The sequence below is a fragment of the Coffea eugenioides genome, chromosome 1, assembly GCF_003713205.1.
Source record: "Coffea eugenioides isolate CCC68of chromosome 1, Ceug_1.0, whole genome shotgun sequence".
Classification (NCBI taxonomy): Eukaryota; Viridiplantae; Streptophyta; class Magnoliopsida; order Gentianales; family Rubiaceae; genus Coffea; species Coffea eugenioides.
In genome coordinates, this window is record NC_040035.1 from 47,603,193 (window position 1) to 47,626,804 (window position 23,612).

The 23,612-nt window shown below is 37.3% G+C and overlaps 4 protein-coding genes across 8 annotated transcripts; all 4 read right to left on the reverse strand.

Annotated features, from left to right (window-relative positions):
• Positions 1-12: 12 nt before the first annotated feature.
• On the reverse strand, positions 13-5,526 carry LOC113759922 (glutathione reductase, chloroplastic). 5 transcript variants are annotated; one of them, XR_003467024.1, is made up of 11 exons: positions 5,097-5,526; positions 4,567-4,792; positions 4,175-4,453; positions 3,903-4,079; positions 3,573-3,626; positions 3,333-3,481; positions 3,108-3,171; positions 2,866-3,036; positions 2,635-2,769; positions 1,826-1,918; positions 13-350 (listed from the first exon to the last, which is right to left on the reverse strand). XR_003467024.1 is itself a non-coding variant. In XM_027302513.1 (10 exons), exons 1-10 carry the CDS (start codon positions 5,471-5,473, stop codon positions 1,877-1,879), a joined length of 1,674 nt encoding a protein of 557 aa, XP_027158314.1. In that variant the 5' UTR covers positions 5,474-5,526; the 3' UTR covers positions 1,825-1,876. The 5 variants fall into 5 exon arrangements, 1 of the variants encoding a protein (XP_027158314.1); XR_003467023.1 differs by lacking the exon at positions 13-350 and adding an exon at positions 379-740; XR_003467022.1 differs by lacking the exon at positions 13-350 and adding an exon at positions 379-773.
• A 1,350-nt stretch (positions 5,527-6,876) lies between these two features.
• Positions 6,877-9,769, reverse strand: LOC113781443 (DNA-directed RNA polymerase III subunit RPC8). Its single transcript, XM_027327382.1, has 8 exons — positions 9,621-9,769; positions 8,991-9,131; positions 8,760-8,855; positions 8,406-8,493; positions 7,864-7,948; positions 7,685-7,748; positions 7,504-7,593; positions 6,877-7,309 (listed from the first exon to the last, which is right to left on the reverse strand). Exons 2-8 carry the CDS (start codon positions 9,099-9,101, stop codon positions 7,262-7,264), a joined length of 582 nt encoding a protein of 193 aa, XP_027183183.1. The 5' UTR covers positions 9,102-9,131; positions 9,621-9,769; the 3' UTR covers positions 6,877-7,261.
• A 1,398-nt stretch (positions 9,770-11,167) lies between these two features.
• LOC113760799 (photosystem II reaction center W protein, chloroplastic) lies at positions 11,168-12,103 on the reverse strand. The gene is made up of 2 exons (XM_027303532.1): positions 11,914-12,103; positions 11,168-11,594 (listed from the first exon to the last, which is right to left on the reverse strand). The coding sequence occupies exons 1-2, from the start codon at positions 12,005-12,007 to the stop codon at positions 11,284-11,286; spliced, it is 405 nt and encodes a 134-aa protein (XP_027159333.1). The 5' UTR covers positions 12,008-12,103; the 3' UTR covers positions 11,168-11,283.
• A 1,158-nt stretch (positions 12,104-13,261) lies between these two features.
• Positions 13,262-18,914, reverse strand: LOC113779996 (probable galacturonosyltransferase 6). The gene is made up of 9 exons (XM_027325849.1): positions 18,485-18,914; positions 18,334-18,365; positions 17,740-17,781; positions 17,490-17,640; positions 17,327-17,394; positions 16,175-16,407; positions 15,296-15,653; positions 14,158-14,679; positions 13,262-13,791 (listed from the first exon to the last, which is right to left on the reverse strand). The coding sequence occupies exons 1-9, from the start codon at positions 18,594-18,596 to the stop codon at positions 13,516-13,518; spliced, it is 1,794 nt and encodes a 597-aa protein (XP_027181650.1). The 5' UTR covers positions 18,597-18,914; the 3' UTR covers positions 13,262-13,515.
• Positions 18,915-23,612: the final 4,698 nt, after the last annotated feature.

Consider the following 23,612-nt stretch of genomic DNA (forward strand, 5'->3'; position numbering starts at 1 on the left):
GTGTACGTCAAATTAATCCACGAATAAACACCAATTTGAGGTATCGCTCGACCTGAAAATTGCCTTGAGCCTTATAAAGCCCGTCCTGTCAAAGGCCAGTAATTACATCTAGTTTGTGGACATCATCCAGTTTGATCCATCCCGCAACCTCAAAACCAGTCGTGGGCTTGCATGGGTTCGTTTACCAATAAAGGACACTATAAAAGACACTACCGAGAACAAATGATCAAATACATATTAGCGTACATTTCTCATGTCATGGTACGTGAATTGAAAATCTAGGGCCTATATAAAGGAACACCGCCATTATTGTTTCTAGGCAATTCCGTGGGGTACTCCAAGGATGAGCCCTGCCAGAAAATGCCACATTTCAATAGGTTACGCCATCACGTTCCGTCACTAGAAAATTTACTAAATATAAAAGAAACACTTGTAACAGAACCGTTCTTATACACTCACGAAATCTGGTTTAACAAGTCCTTTATAAATTTCGTTCCTAGCTCAATCACCAAAGGGAAGAGAACCTATTAACTGCTCTATTTGCAGGCAATCTTGCAAATTATTCAACAAAGTAAATCTACAAACACCGGTTGACTTCACCACCATCGTGGCTGCTCCAGACAATAATAATATCATGTCAGGGACATCTTATGTACAACGTGATGTAGGGGAGATCTCACGGATCTGCCATGCATAAAACTTCCACGCCAACTGTTGATTGCGAATGACTTCCGTACTTTCTATATCCACCAGGCACTGTTAAGTTTCCTTGTCTGAAAGATTAACTCCAGAATGACAAGGACATGGAAAGGAAAAAAAAATAAAATCCATCACTTGTAGAACTATTATTCATTCGAGTATATAAACATAGTGGAGAAGGTGCTAGAGTGCTGATATTCATCATGATCTTCGCCATTTTCCTACACCATAACGACCTAGAAGTGATCATCAATATTTTCTGATCAAGGACACTAGAAGATGTTGAACCTTTTCCTTCCCTAACCCTGAATTCCATTTAACAACTATTGTCCGCAATAACGAAGTGGCCTCTGGATGCGGGTAAATTAAGTGAAAGAAGATGAACCACATTACTTTCATAAGTTTTTGACAATGACATGACGTAATCCCAATTAGAGAGCAGGAACAACTTTTCCAGTATAATTGTCTAGCTGCACTCATTTTACACCATTCAAAAGGTTGTGAGGAGTTTCAATTAGCTTCCAAAACAACCTAAGAAAATAAAAAACCACTTGGAAAAATTGGATTCCCTAATCAGCTGAGAGCGTCAGCTGGAAATCAATAGCAGAACAGAAGCATTTTCAAGAATGATCACCATTCAACATTCAACAAAATGTCATGACGTTATGCATAGTTGGAAAAATGATAGATATGATTTAAAACAGTAGCTTTGCCGCTTCTTTTAAATGTAACTAGTGGGAAATGCACGCCCTTTGCGTGTTCAAATTAAAAAAAATTATAAGGAAAAACAATAAGCAGTTATTAAAAGGTTTTATTAGGTTGTGTAATGTGAATTTTTTTTTTGTGTTGTTAAACAGAAAAGGAAAAAGAAGTTATTGGTGGTTATTGGAGGTTTCTGCTAATTAGCATTTTAGTGGGAGGGTAAATAAGGAAAAACAAAAAGTGACAAAAAATGTCTACACCATACCCTTTTCTCTCAATAGTAAGATGTTTCACTTCCATCCCAAAAAAAAAGAACAAATAAAAGAAACACAGGTGCGGAAACAGGAAAACACATGAATAGGTTAAACTAGAAAAAAAGTAGCATCAACAACCCAAAAAGATTATTTGTTAACCATGCTCTTACCCCTCCAAACTTTGAATGTTATGCATCGCACAAATTGCTTGGCCAACTAGTTCAAACTCCAGCAGCGGCTTTAATCTCGGAGTCTGTCTTTCCCTGAGGGATGAAAACATAAATTCAATTGTATAAGTTAAGGCTCAGAAGAAAGCAGCAGCAATGAGAAAAATACTGGTTCTAGGCTGGAAGCAAACTGCACAAGAAAAATGTAACAACTAATTGGTGCCAAACGTAAATTCTGGTAAAACAGCTGCCAGAATTATAATGCGTAAACCAAGACTTTGTTCTTTTTGTGTGGAGGAGGGATGGGGGAGGGATCTCTAGAGTTGAGACAAATAGGACCCTTGTAATTTAAGATACTCCTTGTAAAACAGCTGCTAGAATTATAATGCCTAAACCAAGACTTTGTTCTTTTTGTGTGGAGAAGGGAGGGGTGAGGGATCTCTAGGGTTGAGACAAAGAGGATCCTTGTAATTTAAGATACTCATTTTTCATTGTAAAACAGCTGCTAGAATTATAATGCCTAAACCAAGACTGTTTTTTTGGTGTGGAGGGGGAAGGGGGAGGGATCTCTAGAGTCGATACAAAGAGGATCCTTGTTATTTTAAGATACTTATTTTTTGGTAAATTTCTTGTTTAATAACAGTATACTCAAAATTTCATTTTTACATAATAGACAGAGTGTTAGCAAGAGTAGGAAGGTAAATATCTCAAATATCTGAGGTTAATTAAACCGATCAGGGCTTTGTCTAATAAAAAGGTGATCAGGGAGGGCAGTTAATTTGATCCAGATTAAGGTATAGCCAAAGACTGACCTCAGGCACACTCCTTCGAACCTTTCGTGTTGGTGTCCTCATTGTGACAAGCTCCTCTGCCGTTGTTGGGTGAATACCAACTGTTGCATCAAAATCTGATTTTGCCAAGCCAGATTTCACTGCCACTGCAAAACCCTGGAGTTTCATACAAGAACCACATTATATCATCCATAGATCCTCTATGAAACATATTATCAAGATGAGCGGGTGTAACCAAAGGATGACAGCAACCTGCACAATTTCTGGGGCATCATCTCCACACATGTGCAACCCCAGGACAATGTCTGTCTTTGCACATACTATAAGCTTCATAAAAACTCGATCTGGAAGACCAGAGAGAGTTGCTTTTAATGGCCTGAAGTTTGCTGTGAAAATATCAACGTCACCATATTCTTTTATGGCCTGTAAAACCTTAACAAGTTACATTTAACAGACAATCGTAGCTTTTGCACGTAATTTCAAAATTTGCCAACCTGTTCTTCAGTGAGACCAACTTGCCCAATTGGTGGCTGTGAAAACACGGCAGATGGTATAGCTCTGCTCAAAGAAAAGAAAAACCTGGTTAGAGAGGCACACAGCATATTTGCAATAGCAGTACCAAAGTAGCACGAACAGAAATCAACTTTATATGCCTTTTTTCCGAGGATTATTCACATTCAGAACCCACCAAAGAGATTGAGACAAGACATGATGAGCACCTGTAATCTGGTCTTGTTGGCTCATTAGCAAAAAGAGTTTTTGCCAGTGCCCCACCCTCCATTAAGGCGACTGGAGTCAAATTTACCCTATCAGTAGCATCTCCAACAGCCCAAATTGATGGAACTGACGAACGGGAATATTCATCAACCTAATGAGGAAACCAAGAATTACCTATATGCACTTGGGAATAGGCATATGATACTGGGGGCAAGAAAACAGTGAAAACATGGATAAAATACCTCAATTGCTCCATTTTTTGTCAATTTGACTCCAACATCCTCCAGTCCCAAATTCTGCCATGCAAGTCAATAGCTTAACATCTAAATTAAATTCCACTCACAGCTAGCTAATGCAACTTCTAAGCTAGCTGATTTCCCGAAAGTAAAGGTTTCAACTCTTCCCATTGCAAGCATCCATGTTTATGAAGAACAGAGATCAAAAAAACAGAACAACAAAAATAATCCAGAGAAGGACAACAAACAGGCAACATCCAAACTATAATGCCATCCCATTTCCCAAAGGTTGCAGTCCCAGATAGAATAGTTAGTCAAACAGAACAAAGGACTAACCCTTGTATTTGGTTTACGTCCTGTTGCAAACATGATATGAGAGAAACCGTCCACTGTTCCTTTGTTTGTCTTCAAAGAGAACGTGCCATCTGATGATTTTTCAACAGCCTGAGGTGACTCTTCGGAGTGGAACTCAATTCCTCTCAATGCCATCTGTTCTCCAACAAAATCCCTGATCTGCAAAATTCAAAAATGAAGAGCTCTGCTATATCAGTAAATATGTTGGGATGAAGTACAGATAAAAGGCTCCAAAACTAATGCCATGTCCTCACCTCTTCGTCAAAGCCCCTCAAGACTTTCTTCTGTCTTATAAATACATGGACTTCACTTGATAAGCCATTGAAAATGCCAGCAAACTCAACAGCTATATATCCACCACCAACTATTGCAATTTTTGTGGGTTTTGATGGCAAATCAAGGGCTGCATCAGAATCAATAGCAAATTCACTTCCAGGAATATCTGGAATAAATGGGCGTCCTCCAACTGAAATAAGTATGTTTTTTGCAGAGTAGAGTTTTCCATTGACATTCACTGTGTGAGGGTCCACAACCTGCGCATAGAAGGCCATCCAAATTAGTTCTTTACTCCTTTTAATAACAATCATAGTGTCTGACAGGAACAATGTCTCCAAAAAAATGAGCTAAGCACGGAAGATCACCCAACCTTTCCTCGTCCTTCAATCAACTGGACACCAGCATTTTTCAAAATGTTCTTGTAGATGCCATTTAGGCGCTGCAATTCTGCATTTTTGTTCGCAATCAGGGTACTCCAATCATGTTTGGGCTCAGTTTCATAGTTCCATCCAAAACTACAACTCTCTTCAAATTCATGAGAATACTTGGACGCATAGACTAGTAGCTTCTTCGGTACGCATCCACGAAGAACACACCTTTAGTGAGAAATTAACCAGGAATATTTAGGAAACAAGCAAAGTATTTATGGTCAATCGGCTAGACACACTTGTGACAATTACAGCCATTCTCATCTACAAAATGTAATCAAAATCTGCCCTTTTATATAAAAAATCAATTAAACAAGAGTATCAACCATACCCTTGGTTAAAATGCATAAAATGCTTGACAACTCAAAAACAGCCTAGCCTATGCACTTTGATGATCCCAGAATCGACATAAGATGGTACGCTGTTAAAATTGCTTAGCGGAAAATAAGAAGAAAAAGTTGAGGAACTATACGTGCCGCCGACGCCGCCGGTGATATCAGAGGAGACAGTGGAGAAAGGAAGCTCACAAACGGCAACAGAAGCCCCGAAATTGGCAGCGAAGCGCGAAGCTCTGACACCGCCGCTACCAGCGCCAATGGTGAAGAGGTCAAAGTCGTAGTTACGATCTGGCTCGGAGCCAGCACCATTTGTAGATTCGGCCCGGGGAGTAGTGGTGCTGATGGGGCGGCAGCGTAGAAAGGAGTGGCTCCATCGGCCGCTAGAGAGAAAAACGCCAACGTCTAGGGTTCTGAATTGATAGGAGGGAAAATTTGGGAACTTTTTGCAGAGCGAAAGGGTTTGGAAAGTGAGGGTAGTGCCTAGCTTGGGTGTACTCAGAGATGTTGCCATTCCCCGCTTTTCTTCTCTTCTTCTATCCTTGCTCCCAACTCCCAAGGAGGAGGTTCTCATGCGACAGTGGCGGACAACTCCAATTTATACTTGCCAGCCTTTCAATTTCATTTTTTCTTTTCTTTGTATAATCATATCCCACTTCTGTGCTCACGTTTTCACTCTGAGCAAATTATCTGAACAGCCATTGAACATTTTGAATATTATAATTTTAGTCACTCAATTTTTAATACCATGTATTTACCATTAAGTCTGATCAATTTTGGGTCATTTTGTTTATTTTCACCATTAAATCTGCTAGATTTGATTATGTTTTGTGACTCGTGCGAATCTAATCTTATATCTGACAGATTTAATGATAAAAACAGATGAAATAACCCGAAATTTATACATTTAATAGTTTAATGGATAAATACATACTTTTTAAAAGTTAAGTAGCTAAAACTCTATTATTCAAAAAATTTAATGACTGTTCAAGTAATTTTTTCTTCATTTTATTTTACTGGCAAACATTGAATTAGTCCTATAAGCTTTTCGATACATGTTACAAGATTTTTTTTGTTTCAAATCTACATTAACAATGAATAAACTAATAGATTTACACCCACAAATATGATTAAATGTACAAAATTTAAATTTAAAAATCTAAATTTCACACATATGGAATACATTCTACTAGTGTAACATCACACAGTGATCAAGTTGATCTCCATATGCAACGAAACAGACCGTCATTATTTTGGTATGATAAGCCAACTCTCATGCTCAGCTTAATTTTTCTTCTGCTAGTTAATGCCAAAAAAATGAAAGGAAATTTAATCTTAATCATATACATTATCTATCGTATTAATCTTTCTTACACTGTCAATATTAGATGAATGATAACTATACAAAATTTAATTTTGAAATCCAAATTTTGCACATGTATCACGAATCTAACGGTGATAGTGCATACAGTGACAGTGTATATAAAATTTACTTTTATCCATATTCGGTTAGATAAGCATTTTATGAAAAAAAAAAAAAAAAACCCTGTTCAATAAATTCACCACAATTTCGACAAGTTCCAAGATACAACTGAAGGGGTTCCAAGAGGATTTGGAAAGTTCTCAACTAATGAACATGAAACACCCTCACCTGAGGCTCATGCCAATCAAGTTGAAAATTATGTTAATGGAGAAACACAATAGCCAAGGCAACAGCAATTCAACTGGAAGAGACTTCTAGGGCAGATTGTCATTAACACTCCATACAAAGGAATTAAAGATAATTTTTTATAGACCAATTTTTATGCTGTTTTGGTTATAAAACTATTAGTTATTATTTTCTTTTCCTGCTTTTCTGCTCCCTGGAAAAAACAAAAACAGAAACAAGAAAACAAAACTCTGCATGGAGACGTGAAATGAACCAGAACTAGTGATCAAAATCAAACCACTTACAGCAACGCGAAATATAATCCCATAGTTTACAATTAACATACGAACTTCTGGTTAAGAGTTTCCGTAGTAAACGATATATTATTTTGCTTTTCCTGCCTCAACGAATTGCAACCCCAATTATGAATGCAAGTAATCTTTCCCTCGAGCCTAACACAAACCCCAAATACAAGGGAAAACTGGACAGACAGCTTTAAAGGACTGTCATGACAAGAGATTAAAAAGGTCTACGAAAGCACTCTTGTTCAATGTCCTCATGTAGAGATATAAGAAGGGTCATGCTTGCTGCTTGAGTAATCAACTGACTGTGTTAACTTCTTCTAACAATAAAAGATCACCACCCCAGAGCATGTTAAACCCACCATGCAATGGGACCCAAACCATCAGCATCAAGTGATCCCTGTTAATACCAACACAGCGATATTCAAATCCACTGGTCACTTGCATGTGTTGCATGTGCAAAAGACAGGATTTTTTTGGAGAAAATTGTTGGCCGTAAATAGAAGAAAATCAAGGTACGAAAAGTAAACCAAAAAGGAAAATCACCAGCATGAAATCCGTAATAGAAAAATCCAAGTTGAATGGCTTCCTTACAGTGATCAGCATAGGGGCGAAAGGTTTTGAACCATCATCTTGCTCCAGTGGTAGTGAAGGATACTGAATGCTGTGAACCCGGAATCTAATCTGCAGTCAACCACCAGAATCAAATTCAAGTGTGTTGCATGAGTTTTGACCAATATTCGGCAAGTGATGACCATCAAAATACAAAAGAAACCTCATCCATGCCATCGATAGGGTAATTTTGTTCATTAAACTCCCATATCCACCTGACCTGGTTCCTGTGATGGGCATTGACACAGATGCAGGGGAGTTAGGCTTCATAATGAATTCATGGTATTGAAGATAATCAACTGAATACTGTCCTCGAGGGTACTAATTAGATCATATGCTCACTTATCTTCTGGATCAGGCTCATCATGTGAGGGACTTGGTAACAAAGCTCTAGGTATGTATATGTCATCAAAAAATCCAAGTGACACTGTGAGCACAAATTCCAAGTCATTAGTCATGACTCATGAAAAGTTGATCCTGAGTAATTGCAGAAAACAGAAGCCCTAAGAATAAAATTGATCTTCACAGAGAATAGCTGAAGGAATGCCTCCAACCAAGATGTAAAATGACATGCTTTTCATTCAAACAAGCAGATCATACCTTAAGATGATTATTTGATTGAAAATATCTATGAGATTCAAAAACTCGACGAGTTCATTTACTACCAAAATGAAGCCAATATACATTCAGCGGCACATTACAACGTATAAATGCTCCATCAAAGCCTTCAAGATCTCAACTTGCTGTGACAGTATAGACTCTATTCTGTTATTAGAGCCACTATTCCAAGTGCCTATTTTATGCTCAGAAAAACAACTGAGAATAGGAAAAATTGTCCCAAGAATCAGTATGCTCAATATGCATAAAGTAATCTTAAAACATACAGCGTAAACCGGTGGAGGAAGACTCTTTAAGTCTTGCGGAAATAACCTCTCCTAGAAAGGGGCGAAACATTAGCAGTCTGAACTTCACCTGACACAAACCAAGATCCTGTATTTGTTAGTTCATTAAATACTGGATTGTCCAACAAACTGACAATGAAATATTTATTTGTCTTGAGCTGCACCTTCAAGCATGCATGCGTACAGTTTTGTTGTAGATGTATGCATGATAAAAGTAATGCGTATGTGTGAATTTTCTTTAGCTAATGTAATATTACCTAGACCAGATAGTAACAATAAAAAACAGTCCTCTAATTACTGAGAGAAAGATCGTAATATATATCACAATAGAAATACCGTATAAGTTGAAGCGCCATCTCCCGGAAAGATAAAGCCGCCATCAATTGACCTAATATCGTACACAGATATACAAAGCCCCAATTTTGCAATAACCTTGGATAACAAACACCACATATAACATGAGGCACTTCAGGTAATTATGCAAAATATCATATGCTTTGTAGTCCAAAACCAGAAACCAAAATGGAAAACTAGTAAAGGAAGAACTAAGGAGAGCAACCATCATACCTTGTCTAGAAACAGACCTTCGAGTTCTCCCTTAATAGCTTCGGCAAGAGGAAGATTAAGGAGATGGGGAGGCAATCGCAACGTGTGCTCAATCTCGCTCAAGCAGAACATTTCACGTTGATCCAATGTTGCAATTTCCACCTAGGGAGAATGAGAAATATTTAGCGGAGTTCATCATATACAGAAAAGACATAAACCTGCCATACACGTAAATGCATGATTGATACTCCAAGAAACGCCATGCAATAAACTTCTGAACTTTTTTGAAAGATAAAAGGCAAAAAAAGAGAAAAGCCATGCTACATTCCGGCCGCTTAAGCCTCAATACATGATTTGACCAATGAACTGTGAGTTGTTACTGGAATGAGAATTTGGAGGACAGCTAGGCAGATTCTGGAAGTTAACGAGAAAAGGGTATGAAAAGGATGAGTTAGCACGTTCAGCATGTACTTGGCAAACAATCGAACATGTCCTGGGCATCTCGTAGTTCAACTCAAGCAGAAAGCATACAATCAATGTCACCATCTAAACGCAATTCCAACTCGTGACTGGAGCAAACAGCACGGATATCTGCTAAAAGCAACGAACATGATGTTCTAATTTCAGAATATAGCGATTTGACCAACTCACCTTGAGTGGTTTCCTAAAGGATAGAGAACGGGCAGACTGCAGAGTTGGGGGTCAAGCCTTCAAGGAACCCAAATGCCCTTTTATTCTTCCAAAGCGTTGTTTTTCTGTTTGTTTAGGCTGGCCTTCTTGAACTTGAACCTGAACTTCAAGCAGCAGCAGCAGTAAAGCGAGGCAATAAAATCAAAAGTTACAACCTGGGTTAATTGCCACTGTTAAGCAATTGACGGTTGAACTTTTATTTTTTGATTTGTTTCAATGGACGGTTCAGATTAATAAGTGTAAACTTTATTTTTTCTTCTTCACTTGTAAGTTTTTTTTTTGCTGCAACGATAACATTTTTACAATTTCATCAAAGAAAGCCATTAAAAGTGACAAATCACAAATAATGGTCGGAGATAAGATTTAAACTCTTTAACTCTCGGTAGTAATCAAGAGACCAAATGATTGTTGCTTCTGCGCTTGTAAGTAGATGTACATAGTTTTTCTTCCATGATTTTTTTTTTTAAATAAGTGAGAAGTCTTAATTTTTATTTTACCATCCAACCCAACTATTTCTCTTTTCTTGTGATTAAAAATTGAAAGCCACTTAAGTGTTCCACCACCCCCCTTCTCTCTTTCTGGTTAAAAATCAAAAGCCGTTAAATGAAATTTTTTTTTTTTCGGTTTGGAGGGGTATTCCGGAATCACTCAGATTAATCCCTCTAGACTTGGCAGAGTTCACCCCAAAAATGCTCAGCAACGATAGCAAGTGGGTGTCGAATCTAAAACCTTGCTATAAAGACAAACGATCAGTCCTAACCGAGCTACCCACTGGCCCGTTAAGTGAATATAGTGCAAGTATGTGTAGAACTTGCATACGAACTCCATGTGGCCCGGGCCGCTGATTGTCCTGATACAAGAATTGCTGAAATTGTTCTGCCATCACAACAAATAAAATTGGAAGGTTTGAAATTTGCGACGAAGTCTGCATTCGGTGAGAAACTTTTTCTTTTTTTTTGAGTCATTGTCCTTTTATCTATATCCTACTTTATCCTAATCTATTTGGGGGTGAGAACCTTTTTTTTTTTGTTATTGTCATTTGTCGCATTCAGTGAGAACCTTGAATATCACATTTGTTACTACCCCTTTCTTTCTCCGGCAGAAGAAGTCTTTTTTGGATATCCCCGCAAGATTAAATCTTGCCAGTTGCAATATCTGGAACCAGTGTTCATTATTCACTTCCTTAATAAACTTTTGCTCTTGATTGTTTTACTTTAAGGGAAAAAAATATTAATCGCTACTCTCTCACTCCATCTCCACTAAGTTTTCTAGCTCCGCTAGCTTTGGCAGTAACTCGAGCTTTTTTAGTAGGTTTTGATTGACAACCACGACAAAAAGGCAAATGAATTTATGATAGCAAGGCTAGGAGGAGATGGCAACTCAAATACTGTTAGTTTGTTTGGATTGTAAGTTATTTGAGATATGTTTACTGTAGCTTTTTGTGATGTGATGTATGTGAGATAAAAAAGTAATTGAGAAGGTAAAAAGGTGTATTGAAAATTGTAATAATGACGTAAGCAAATATATTTGGGAAAATAAATACCAATCCAAACAAAAGTTTTACAGAAACACCATCAAATGGAAGTAGTATTACACAAATTTGGTAAGACCAGAGTTGTGGAGTTTATAGAGACAATCCAGACTCCTCGTCCTCTTCAAGGGTGCTGGCGTACACAACGTAGAGGGACCAAATCAAAGCGAAGACACCCAAAAGGATCCAAACAAGTAGGTTGTTGCTCAAGCCAAAGGGGAGCCCAAGTCCTTCTGTGGTCATCCTCTCATCCACCAGTGCCACGGCCGGGCCTGACATGGTTGCAGCACATGCTGCAGCAATCAAGGATGCACCCATCCCCAACTTTGACTCGTTCTCCTCCGCTCCTGACTTTCCCTCCATGGAACACCTCACCTTTCCCATCTTTGTCATCGCTGGCAATCCTGATCCATTGATATTCACGCCACGCAAAGGCTTATGGTTAATTTACGTTTTTTGGACAGATTATTTCCAAGAAAGCTAGAATATGGATGCACTAATTCACTAGTTCTTCTTTTCTTTTCTTTTCTTTTTAAATGTGATTCAAATTTCAGACTCGCAAGTCGCAATGAAACCAAGACTTGAAATAGAAAACACGGTACACTTTGGAGACCTTAAACTCACTAATTGGTTTTTCAATGTTGATCAGGATCAAGATACGACCAAAATTCTCGGAGATGTGACCAAAATTAATAATGAGGACTGGGAAGCAAAGAACCTTACCAAGAGCACACGCGGGACGATCAATGGATGCCTTGGGCATAAGAGCAGCACATGCCACTGACGAGGTTGTAGTATAAGCAGTGATGGAGGCCATTTCTCTTTTCTTTTACAGGGGAAGTTTGAGATGATCAGACCTCTCAGTTGCACTGGGACTCAGGTATAAGTTGCAAGCAGGCGTATCAAGTTTTGTTTATTACTAAACATTGATGCAAACAGGTTGTCATTTACAGGTCTGCCCGCGGCTGAACCACACAGCATGGATACGCAGATAGCCCCTCATCTATAAAAACCCAACCAAAATTTGCCACGTGTGACATTATCTGTTACTATGTTGAAAAAAATTATGGTTTTATATATGAAATAAAAAGTCATTTTAACAGGAAAAGTAAAATGAAAACACGAATCGACTTGCCAAAAAATAAAAACAAAAAGGAAAATTGAAAAGATGAACCCCAATCAATGTTTGAAAAAAGGATGACGGACACACACGCGCACGCTGGGAGGAATCCAGCCTTTCGGTTCCGAACTTCCTTGAGTCCATGGCACACCCGGCCATATCCCAAACCTAGGCACATCCCCGCGTCGATTTTGTGCCTATTGAAGGTCCGAAGCAACGAACCAAATGGAAAAGGATACCAAAAAAGAAGAGAAATTTAGGAAAAACCATTTATGTGGGGTTTTTTGCCCCTAGTTTATGAATGGGTAGACCTTGTCTTGTTTCCCAGTAGACTTAATTATCCATTGAGCCCCTGTGAGTCATAATGGGTCTCAATAAAATCTCATTCATACCCAACTATTCCCATTTTCTGATGGGAAATTTAGGGATTACACTCATTGAGGCCCATGCTCAAATTAGTTACATCCATCTAGTCCAAAGCCCCTCTGGATTGGGTACTCTATTGGAACTTGTTCCACCACCACTCGTAAACAAAAAGAAGAAAATCTTTCTTATGTGATCTAAATTGTAATGCCTCGTGTCATCTTGCAAGGCAACAACATCTTTTACTTGAACAACATGCAGCTATGAACTGACCATTCCTTTTCTGACCCATCACGCGCTTGCATTTCTTTTCTGTAGCTGCAGTTTCCACTTGAATTCCTTTCGTGTTTCCTTGTTCAATTAATTCAATAGCCCTTTTTCGAAATGAAACTGTATTTTTTAATTATGTATGTATATACTCTGCAAGAATATAGGGTTTCCACGAGGTTCTATAGTTTTCGCGATAGCATCTACTTGATCATGCAGTGGCCCTGTTCAGCAGCAGAGAAAATGTTGAATTTCATCCTTCAATGGGAAGGCATTAAAGTGGCAGAAAATTATTGCGTATACAATGTGTAAGCCTCGAAATTCAGAAGCAATGAACGTGATATCGTTTTAAGAATCAGCTATATACACAAGTTGTCCAAGACAAAAAAATTTTGGATCCTATTATTGCTCAACTACTCTCAATTCTCTAAAATTATAGCCTGGAAAAACAAAATAGAGTTCAAATCTACAAGGCTAAAATGAAAGAATTAAGAAAGAATTGGGGACCTGTATCCTTTTGTGAAGCAAATCACGTGATTAAGAAAGACGGTCAGAACTTAATGTGTGATATCCGGTTACGCATGGATGTTGCACTGTTGGAGGTACGGATGATCGTACAGGACGTGGCGCTTCCAAAACTGCTTGTACTTATCAAGACCTATATCCAACCATGGCTTCATTATTCCATCAAAATGAATAACAGCTCCTTGTTCAATGTCACTCAACCTGACACCAGAATCGTAACCCAACCCAAGAATGTGCCATTTCTTCTCTAAAGCTGTTGTCTGTTTGTAGAAAGTCATCCAACCAATGGGCAAACTACCAGCTTTAAACACTGGCCTCTTGTTTCCCTGCATCAACAATAGCCATACATGCGTTAGAAGTGCTTAAGATTTGGTGCTATATCATAAATATCCACATCACAATATATTCATTCATATGTAAGAACAGAAAACAACATTGTCTGGATCCTTCCATACCAACAGCCTGCAGTCTCAAAGTCCTTTTCCCGGGTATACCTTTTGGTGGCCAAAAGGGAATGGGAGTGCGGTTGACAAATGGGGGCAGGAAGGTTAAATGTATTGAACTAATGTCCCAGAGAGAGAGAGATGGGTAACTAAAGATGAATAGTCCACGAGCTACCATGTCTGACAAGAATGATTAGCCAACAAAAACCATAAGCAAGCTACAGTACAAGAAGCACAGAATCTCCTTACCAAATGCAGGTACTTGTGATAGACCCCAGTTAAATTCCGTTTCCTCCATACTTGCAGATCAAACACGTTCATCCCAAATGCCCAGGTGCATGCATTTGCATCAAACCTTTGGGCCACCAGGGGATGTGTGAAGTCAATATACATGTCCATCCTACGGAAAGAAGGCTCGCCTTCCTGACAAGTCTCCACAGCAGCATTAACTTTACCTTTCATGTTTAAACTCCAAAGACCAGTTAGATCCCTTTGCACGACCACATCATGATCAAGAAGCACAATCTTTTTCAGGAAAGGAAAAATATCTGGAAGATAAAAACGAAGGTGGTTCAGCGCAGAAGTATATCTTGAATCAAGGGAGTCTTGCTTCTGCAAAACAGCACCATATCTGGTCGATAACCATTCAAAGTTGTCCACATTCTGGACCTGGACTGTTGCTTTCCCAGGAGGATTTAACAGGAACCACATTGACATTGCTGGGAGGTTAAGAGAATCTGTCACTACATGAAAAACGACCTTCTCTGGTTCCTGTAAAGTACATGAAATTCAATTTGCTCAATAAACTATAACAAAGTAGTAGTTTCCAAACATTAGCAACAAATCATAACTGGATGATTCCACTCAAACATCAGTGCCATTTCTTCCTGCTAATAGAAAAGTTCCTTAAATAATACAACCATATACCACAATCAAGCAACAAAAGCAGTGCTAAATATGAACACACGTTAGAAAAAACAACTCACCTTGGTGATTCATTCAACACAATAATTCACATAAAAAAGGCTAACTAAGAACAAATTATACTGGAGACCAAATTCAACCTCTAGAGTATCAGATAAAGAAATATGGCCTTTAAGGTGAAATACAATTGTCTACCCTAGATTAAAGCATTCATCCAAGGAACATCTACTAGAAGAACTACAACTTCATGACGAGATCAAGGATGCAAATGTCCTTAGTGATATGCCCATTCTGCCTTTCAAAATGCACCAACTCTATGCCTGATAGCCTCTCTTTTGCCTCCACGTAGGTGCAGGTGTGGCTGTGGTGCAGAGAGAGAGAGAGGGAGAGAGAGACAGAGCATGTATGCATTTTGAGCAAACTAAGATTACTTGTACAAAATTTTTGACGCACGAAAGCTCACCCTAGCAACTGAAACAGTTGAGTTGACAACCACTGCAGAAGCCAAAATATTGTCTGAAAAAACAGCAAAGTGAAAGAGATTTGGATCATGGACTTTATGTTGGTTAGGGAGCTCCCTCTCGTCAGACTGCAGGCTAAAATATTCAGCAGTCAACCGCATGGAGAGGCAGTGCAGGCCCTTTGGGGTAGTCCTTCCAGCAAGCTGAACAAGAAATGTTGTTTGATTCTTCAGTGTCAGAACTTGTTCTTCAGCATTGTGAGTCATGGCACGGAGTTTTTTCACCATGGCAGAGCAATCAGGGTAAAGCTGACTTGCTTTTAGCAAGGTAGCATCCATGGCTTTCATCTTCTGCAATGCCCTGAGATGACCCAAGCATTAAAACACTTTCACCCATTCAAAAGATAGCATGTGGTTTTCTGATTAGATACTTCAGAGATTAACAATCAATATCAACTAGCCTGCTTATTGCTGAGAATTAAAATATATACCACTTTAATATACAAAGCTCCACAAAGTAGAAGATTAAGGTAATTTTCAATCCACTATAAATAATATAAGCATGTTGACATGGAAAATCAGAGTATCTCATGATCATCAATTGGTATCTGGATGAATCAACTCAGAAGGTTCGATCCAACTTGGATATTAATTACATAAAAATTTTGATCAATGCATATTCTGCCAAGAATAGTTTTTTTAGCTGTATTTTTACAACATGGCTTGGCTAGTATGATACAGGTTGACTCTTGTAGCATTCAATTCCTTGCTTTAGTCTATTTTTCTGAAATATAAGCAAAAAGGTTTCTGCTGTATCAAAAATAAAATTTCCCATAAATGGAATAAAAGGCCAAAGAAATAATAAAGGAATTCAATATTTACCTCTTAGACAAATCAGAATCCTTGGTGGAATCACCAATTGCTCTTTCCGACTCCTTAATTCGCAATTTCAACTCTTTTATAAAATGAGAGTTGCTATTGGGCGGAGCAAAGGTTAGGTATGCCTTAGCCCTAATCACCTGGTCTTTCATCTGTTTCACCTTCTCATCATGTACCCTTCGAGAACCGACTTGAACAGTCTGATGTTGTTGGATCCTTGTTGGTGTTGATCGATCCTACAAAAAAGCAACCACACAGATAAGTAGAGAGCAAGGAGTAAAACAAGTTGTTGCCGAAAGCTGTCTCTTTTTGCTTGATGAGAAAAAAGGAATTTCTTATCGAATATAGAGCAGATAAAAGGAAGTTGGATAAAATATAGAAGAAATTACATAGGAGAGTTCAGTCCTTGATTTTGAAAGCTTATTATCTCAACACAAATCACTTCTATTCAACCAAAATAGCAAATACATAAACTCATATGATAAATCCACACACAACTCCATTCCGTCATCCGCCCGTCAACCACTGAAAAAACAACATACAAAGCACAGAAAACTCCTCATTTTAATATATATATATATATAACAGAAAACGCTCCAGATATCTTAGCAGTTCATGAGAATCAGAAATTACGTGTCGTTTAAAAAGGACAGAAAGCACAACTAAGCTGTTTGAAAACTAATAAATCCAGTTTTTATATAACTCGTAGAGCAAATGTTGTCAAAACTTTTAACTCAAGAAAACAAGGTGATGACCAGCTTTTAACTTGAGTGAAAAAACATGTATGCCTCTCCTTTGACCCAAAAAATACAAAAGTACATCTATGTAACTAATGAAATGTGCAGAGTGGACAACTTCAAGAGACACCTGGATCAATAACAGGAGTAAGAACAAAAATCTTTCCAATGGCACATGTATAGCCAAAACATTCAGAACAATCCGTACACTTGTTTCTAACACCCCCACCCCCAAAAAAAAAAAAGGCAGCAGCAGCAGTAAGAACTCATTCTGCTAAACTATTGAAACTTAAACACATCATCGGAGATTTACTCGGTATTAGCTGTCCCTGTATCCAACAGAAATATGACAGAAACTCCACACTCCAAGTAATAGCTTTATAGATTTATGCCAGTTGATATCAAGCAGATATAATACCTTAACTCCTGACAGTGACTTCTCCTCTTGACTTTGATGATAATCTTCTTTTGCTTCATCACTGGTTCCTGAACTTGAAATGTGACCATAACATAAGCACATTGATCCAAAAGAAGCAATTAGAGAACAAAAAACAAGTAGAAGAAAATTCAGCAGTACCAACCATTTCTTTCTGACAAATAAGTGACACCTACACCATTTCCTGGATCACTAAGACTATTGTTCTCGCCAGGAGAGCTCAAACTAACAGCAGAAATATGATCTGAGTATTTGTAAACCTCTTGAACTGGCACTTTAACAAATTCATTGTCATCCTAAGCCACGAAAGTAAATAGTCTCCGTGTAAAAAATTTGCAGAAGAAAGTACAGAAAGTAAATTAAAGTAAAAAGCACATCCGTTCAGCAACGACTACCTCTTTAATTGCACTAAGTTTTTGAGCCTCTGTCCTGTGTTTCTGAACAAGATGAATAATAAAAGAACAAAAAAATATATTTAATCACAATTTGAGGAATGATAAAAGAACAGCATATGTTTCATTACCCACGGAGAAAAGCTGCTGAGAAAATATTCGCAGTGAAAAAAGGATCAAAATCTGTAAATTATCCTTGATTTCCTTTTAAATAAGCCTATGACGTTGGTATTTCCTTTTACAAGTGTTCAGAAAATACATATGAAGAAGGAAAGTTAGTTCAATTTAGCAAATCTCCTCTCGCCTAAGAAAAATCAAACTCTCGCGACTAAATTAATAAAATTAGTTCCAATTAATTTGGCAGAGAATCTCAGGATATATAAGAATAGAAATTCCGCTCCACCAAGTCTCCTTTCCTGCCTTACAACAATAAATATTAGAAACAAAAATGGAACCTAATCTACTTGACAGAGGAGACTCCTTTTATGCTTCCAGTGATGTTTTCCTCTTACTTTCCTCCAAAATTAGTAAATTATTTTGTCTCAAGAAAATGTTATTGCAGAAGGAGATAAAAAACAAAGAAAGGAGTATACATACAATTATCGACAAATCTTCAAATCCTCCGGAAGCTACAACAAAGCATAGAAATCATTAAGACAAGCCGAGACTAAATCTCTATTTACGTATTTCTACATCAAAAAAAAAAAAAAAACCGCTAGTAATTAAGTATGAAAAGAATGATAATCACCGTCGGCGTTGAGGTGCTTCAGTCGATGAGAAAGTAAACCGATTGGAATGAAGACAGTAACGACGAGCAAGGAGAGGATCAAAATCCTCGAGCATCGACGAAAATGCTTCATCAATATCAGCAAACGTAATTAAACCCGAACATTGGAAAATTATTTCTACTGCTACTTTAATGATAAGATCGTCGAGCACAATGATCACTGCTGTCAAGTAGCGGTTGAAGAAGACGTTAAAGAGGAGAAGGACTGGGGTTTTTCTCGTGTATTCAATAATTCTGTGGATCGCTAAGGTAAAGATAATATTTAGACTAGTACGGTCTGTTTGTGTTTGCAGTTTTTTTCTTGAAAAAAAAAAAAAAAGAACAGAGAAAAATATCAGATGGAACGCGGAGAAGGTGGAGAGAGAGGAGGTGCCATGTTCGTGAATGCAAAGGAGGAAAGGAATGAGTTTGAAGATTTTGTTTTAATTTTTTAACTTACTTATAGGGGCGGGCGGATTTGGGTTTTCATTGGCAGTAAGCAGTTGGACTTTAGAATTGTCTTATATACCTTCTCCTTCCCGGGTGAGAACCCTCCTGGCGTCCGTTTTTGCTATTGCTTGGAGAAATGGGAATAATGATACCATGAGTATGGACATGATGGGGCACAGTGGGACATCATGGATGCTGCATTTATTATATTACTTTAATTCCTCATCAAATGTCAGATTATGGACGATTTTTCTTCTTTCGCTTTCATATATTTTTTGTAATTAATGTCGGAGATTAACTGTGATTGTGTTTGGATTGTATTTTTTGTGATTTTTCATGGAAAAATTACTGTTGCGATTTGATATATGTGAGAGAAAAATGTGATAGGAAAATGTGATCACGGAAAACGACAATATTTTCCGACGGAAACAAGCAATCCAAACAAGGCTAGTTTTCCTTTATACATTTCCAAATTTGTAATGCATAATAGAATGATTCTCATCATTACCTCAACCATATCCGTCTCATATTATTTGGAACTTTTTTAAATGATACATAACATATCACGTAAATTCACACGCTAACTATTATTATATTACATTTATATGTTTTTCCTAATTAATATTAATTTTTAAAAATATCAACGTCCGAAATTCATTTTAACGTGCGAGTGTCATTACCCTATGAACATCCTTTAGACACACCTTATTACTTGTTAAGCTATTTGATTATGGAACTAACTTAAAAGAGACGGTTTCTCAAAATTCTCATAAGTTTGTGACATCTATGCTAATTAAATCTATAGTTGTTCCACTATTATTTTGCCTGCTAGTAAGCGTTCATTTTACTAAAATTATCATATTAAAGGACAAAAACACATTTTTTTTGGCTTGCATTTGAATACTTTTTTTTTTACTTAGTTTTAATTGTATAAAAAATATATATAACACCTCATAAGCGTCCAATTGACACCCCTTATGCAAACTAAACTTTAGAATAATTTACTTGATTTTCGATGGGATGCATGAAATGGAGAAAAAGGAAAAGGGCAGATGTTAAACAACAATGCCCTTTGATTCCAATTGGAGTTGTGTCCAGAATGACTAGAAGTGCTTAACTTATGCACTTTTAATTATTCAAAAATCATTTGGAGACAAAAAATGGATGGAGGCTAAAAATGAACAACGAAAATAACACTTCAGGGGCTACTCAATTTTTTTTATTATAAATCTTACCCTCCCAAATCCTTAGCTCTGGTTCTGCGATGGCTTCAAGCATGGTTCAGCCGCGATGCATATGCACGAGATGCTTTATTTTGTTTTTTTTTTTAATTAAATTTTTTTGGAAGAAGGAAAAAAAAAGAAAAGAAAAGGCCGTTGTTGTCCACGCATTTATGAGCATCACAGGGCATAGAAACAGTTAAAAGCTGCGAATTGATTAAGGTCTCTGAGCAATCACATGTTTAGGAAGTGCGATACCGGGACCCACAATTAGTTGCACTCTTCTCGCACTATTTCCGGAGTATAATTAATCAAAAGGTTGACCTGCCTCCACCACCTCGATTCCGCTAGTGAGTCCTCAATCATTACGAGTTTGAGTGTTAATCTAATTGGCTCTCAATCTCACGTGACACTTGTTCACGCAATTGATTTGTCATTTCAAATTTTTTTTTTTTATATTTATATAAAAAACACTGCTCAGACTTTTACAAGTCGAGCTACCTAATTAAATACCCATTGGGGAGCTTTCGCCTTTTGGTTGGCTATGAAAATGTGACATGTCTGTTAGACCATCACATCTGGATTGTTTTCACTTGTCACTACTTCCCTAATTCTTATGCTTCCCCTTCACTATTTGCCAGGCGATGATGATTGGCTAGGATTATATGAATTTAAGGCCTTCTGTACTTTTCCTTTTCTCAAAAAAAAAAAAAGAGAGAACGGCCTTCTGCATATCAAAAAAAAAATGCTGGACTGTTTTTTTAGCTAATCACGCAGAACTAAACATGTGGAAGAATAAATGAACATTCATCACCATGATCCGGTGGTCTCTGGCATAGTCGCATTAAACCAACTACTTCTACGGTAGTTAATCATAAAAAAAGTTTTAAAACTCAATTTAGGTGTAGATTAAAGAATCATATCTCTCTATCCACATTTTCAAAATTCAGACAAATTTTCTCAAGCAAATCCAGATAAATTTTAGTGATGATTCAATTTTCTCCGAATTTTTCTTAAATATCTTCAGGTCCTCTCATAGTACAGAGTACATGTAGGTATATTGTGTCCAACAAAAAAAACAAAGACTTGGGAAAAGTGTGAAAGAAATAATTAAATCGCGGCTTTAGCCGGCCGCCAAGGCTCTATACGCTGTTGCTGCGTTGGCTCATTCTTCAGGATCTTGCTCCCTCGAACTACGAATTGCAAACTTTATAATTAAATCTTTTTTTCTTTGAAGAGAAAATTGCAAACTTTATACACGGGGAAAAGTGAAGAACTTGAGATTCAGAACAATACACATTATTGTTTTCCAACTTACATTTTCTAATTCTCAACTACTATTTGGACCCAAAGGTTGCCGCACTAGCAGCAATTCCGGAGTTGGCTCGAATAAAATGATACACACACGCACACTCAAACGGTCCATAATTAGATATTGACTTCAGGATTACAAGAAACACACACTAACAAACATGGATCTTTATAATGCTCTCTCCCTATTTTACTTTTGGGTCCCCATTCTCTTACTTACTAATTACGTCAGTCTTAGGTATGTCAAATTGTGGCTATGCGACCACAATTAATGACTTCTGTATCGCAAACTAGATGGTTTCTGGATTAACAGGTTACAAAAAACAAGTTCGAACTACTATTGGAGATGCAGCCGGTCCATTTTTTTTTCCCCTATGTACTAGAGAAATTGAAACAAGTTCTCTTTTTTTTTTCCTGTCGCAACCTAATCTGGGGGAAGGGAGAGGGGGAGGAAGATTCGATGTGAGTAAAGACTTCATTGGGTTCGATGACCAATTAAAACCGTCACACATTGTGACAATTTTTTAAAGGAGGCAACCACACTACCAAGACTTTTAAAGGCTTGGTGGTGACCACCGGGCCCTTGGAATGCTATTTTATGGTACTTGCCGGAGAATATTTGCGAGTAAGTAAAATTCATCAATTAGTTTTATTCAATAAAAGAAGAAAGAATTACGGATATCTGAGAATTTGGAAGAGGCCCAAAAGTCGAATCCGCTTGCATTTTACAAAACCAACAAATGCTTAGCCTCTTGAAGGCCCAGATTGATGAAACTCAGAACAGGCTCTTCGCCCCTCCATTCAAATGGGACCGACCAGGCCCTATCCGCTCATATGGCGTGAATTGGAAAGGGCCGAAGAAAACCTCAAGCCGCCTTAGCAGCATGTAATAAATACAACAGTTCATTTTTGACCCATTGAAATTTGTATTTTACATTTAATTCCGTCAATTTAAACTGTCAATGGGCTTGTTCTGACTGATTATAGATTTTGATTTTGAATAATCAATTTTTGTTGATATTCTCAACCCCTTTTGTATTCTAATTATAGATTTTTTAATAACTAAAAAAACTAAAATCTATAATCACCCAAAGAGTAGTTTTTGCTATTTTTAATTATTGTCTATAACCAACTTTATAATAAGATTTGAAAAAATCTAAAGCAACTAAAAACAAGGCCATTGTCTCATCTATTGTCATCAACCGCATGCCACAATTGCATATGTGATTGCTGAGGATTTGAATCCCAATCCAATAGGGGAATTAATAAGGTTGTTGTACTAGACATTCTCTTGAGCTGTCCTTGCCCCCTCCTGCTGCTGTTCCTATGGCGTGCCCTCGAACAAAAGAGAAAACCTCAAATCTCAAATATCACAATCCAAAGGTGATCGGTTGGAGTCACTCTTCATTAATGTTTTGAAAATTGGATAGGGTGTGCCTTCGATCTGGTTCAATGAATAATCTAAAAAATCAGTTGAATCGATAAAAAATCAGGAGATTTAACAAGTTTTTATTAAATTTTTATTTTCTAAAATAAATAATTTATTTTTATTTAAAATTTTAATACTAAAATAAATTTTAAAAAATTATTAAATCTTTGAACCAGTATTCAACTGAAAAGATTTTTCGATTCACTCTCCCAATCAGAGTTTTCCAATATGAGTTTAAAAGCATTGCCCTCCACGACATAATTTAGGCTAAGTTTGGGATTTAGGATAGAAAAGAGAAGAAGGGAAAACTTAAGTTATGAGAGAAGAGAAAGAAGAGAAGGGATTGTTATATTATTTGGAAATTTTGAGAATTAGTGGAATGATTTTGGATATAAAAGTTATTAAATATTTGCTTAAGACATTTTTAAGGATAAAATAGATATTTTAAAAAACTTTCATAAGCTTTCTCAAACTTTCTCTCCATTTCTCTCCAATTTGAGAGGAAAAATTTTACTTACTATTTATCCTCTTGAATCCTTCCATTTCTCTTCTATTCTTTCCTAATTAAAACCAACAAACGAAGGAAATGTTCACTTTCTCTGCTTTCCCTTTCTTTTCTCTCCAAATCATCCACTCCAAAGGAACCCAAGGCGTGTCGACGGTTATTCTTTTGTTGTCTCGTTGCAAGTCTATTCCCCGC

Excerpts from the sequence above, each read along its gene's own strand:
- LOC113760799 (XM_027303532.1), bottom strand. The coding sequence starts at position 12,007 with ATGGCCTCCATCACTGCTTATACTACAACCTCGTCAGTGGCATGTGCT. Across the intron at positions 11,595-11,913 it reads TCGTCCCGCGTGTGCTCTTG|GATTGCCAGCGATGACAAAG; the intron begins GTAAGGTTCTTT and ends TCAATGGATCAG.
- LOC113759922 (XM_027302513.1), bottom strand. The coding sequence starts at position 5,473 with ATGGCAACATCTCTGAGTACACCCAAGCTAGGCACTACCCTCACTTTC. Across the intron at positions 4,454-4,566 it reads TGATTGAAGGACGAGGAAAG|GTTGTGGACCCTCACACAGT; the intron begins GTTGGGTGATCT and ends TTCTATGCGCAG. Across the intron at positions 3,172-3,332 it reads CCAACAAGACCAGATTACAG|AGCTATACCATCTGCCGTGT; the intron begins GTGCTCATCATG and ends TTCTTTGAGCAG.
- LOC113779996 (XM_027325849.1), bottom strand. The coding sequence starts at position 18,596 with ATGAAGCATTTTCGTCGATGCTCGAGGATTTTGATCCTCTCCTTGCTC. Across the intron at positions 17,641-17,739 it reads AACTTAGTGCAATTAAAGAG|GATGACAATGAATTTGTTAA; the intron begins GTAGTCGTTGCT and ends TTCGTGGCTTAG. Across the intron at positions 14,680-15,295 it reads CAACTGTTTCAGTTGCTAGG|GAACCAGAGAAGGTCGTTTT; the intron begins GTGAGCTTTCGT and ends TGTACTTTACAG.
- LOC113781443 (XM_027327382.1), bottom strand. The coding sequence starts at position 9,101 with ATGTTCTGCTTGAGCGAGATTGAGCACACGTTGCGATTGCCTCCCCAT. Across the intron at positions 7,749-7,863 it reads GAGCCTGATCCAGAAGATAA|GAACCAGGTCAGGTGGATAT; the intron begins GTGAGCATATGA and ends TGCCCATCACAG. Across the intron at positions 7,594-7,684 it reads CTATCGATGGCATGGATGAG|ATTAGATTCCGGGTTCACAG; the intron begins GTTTCTTTTGTA and ends GGTTGACTGCAG.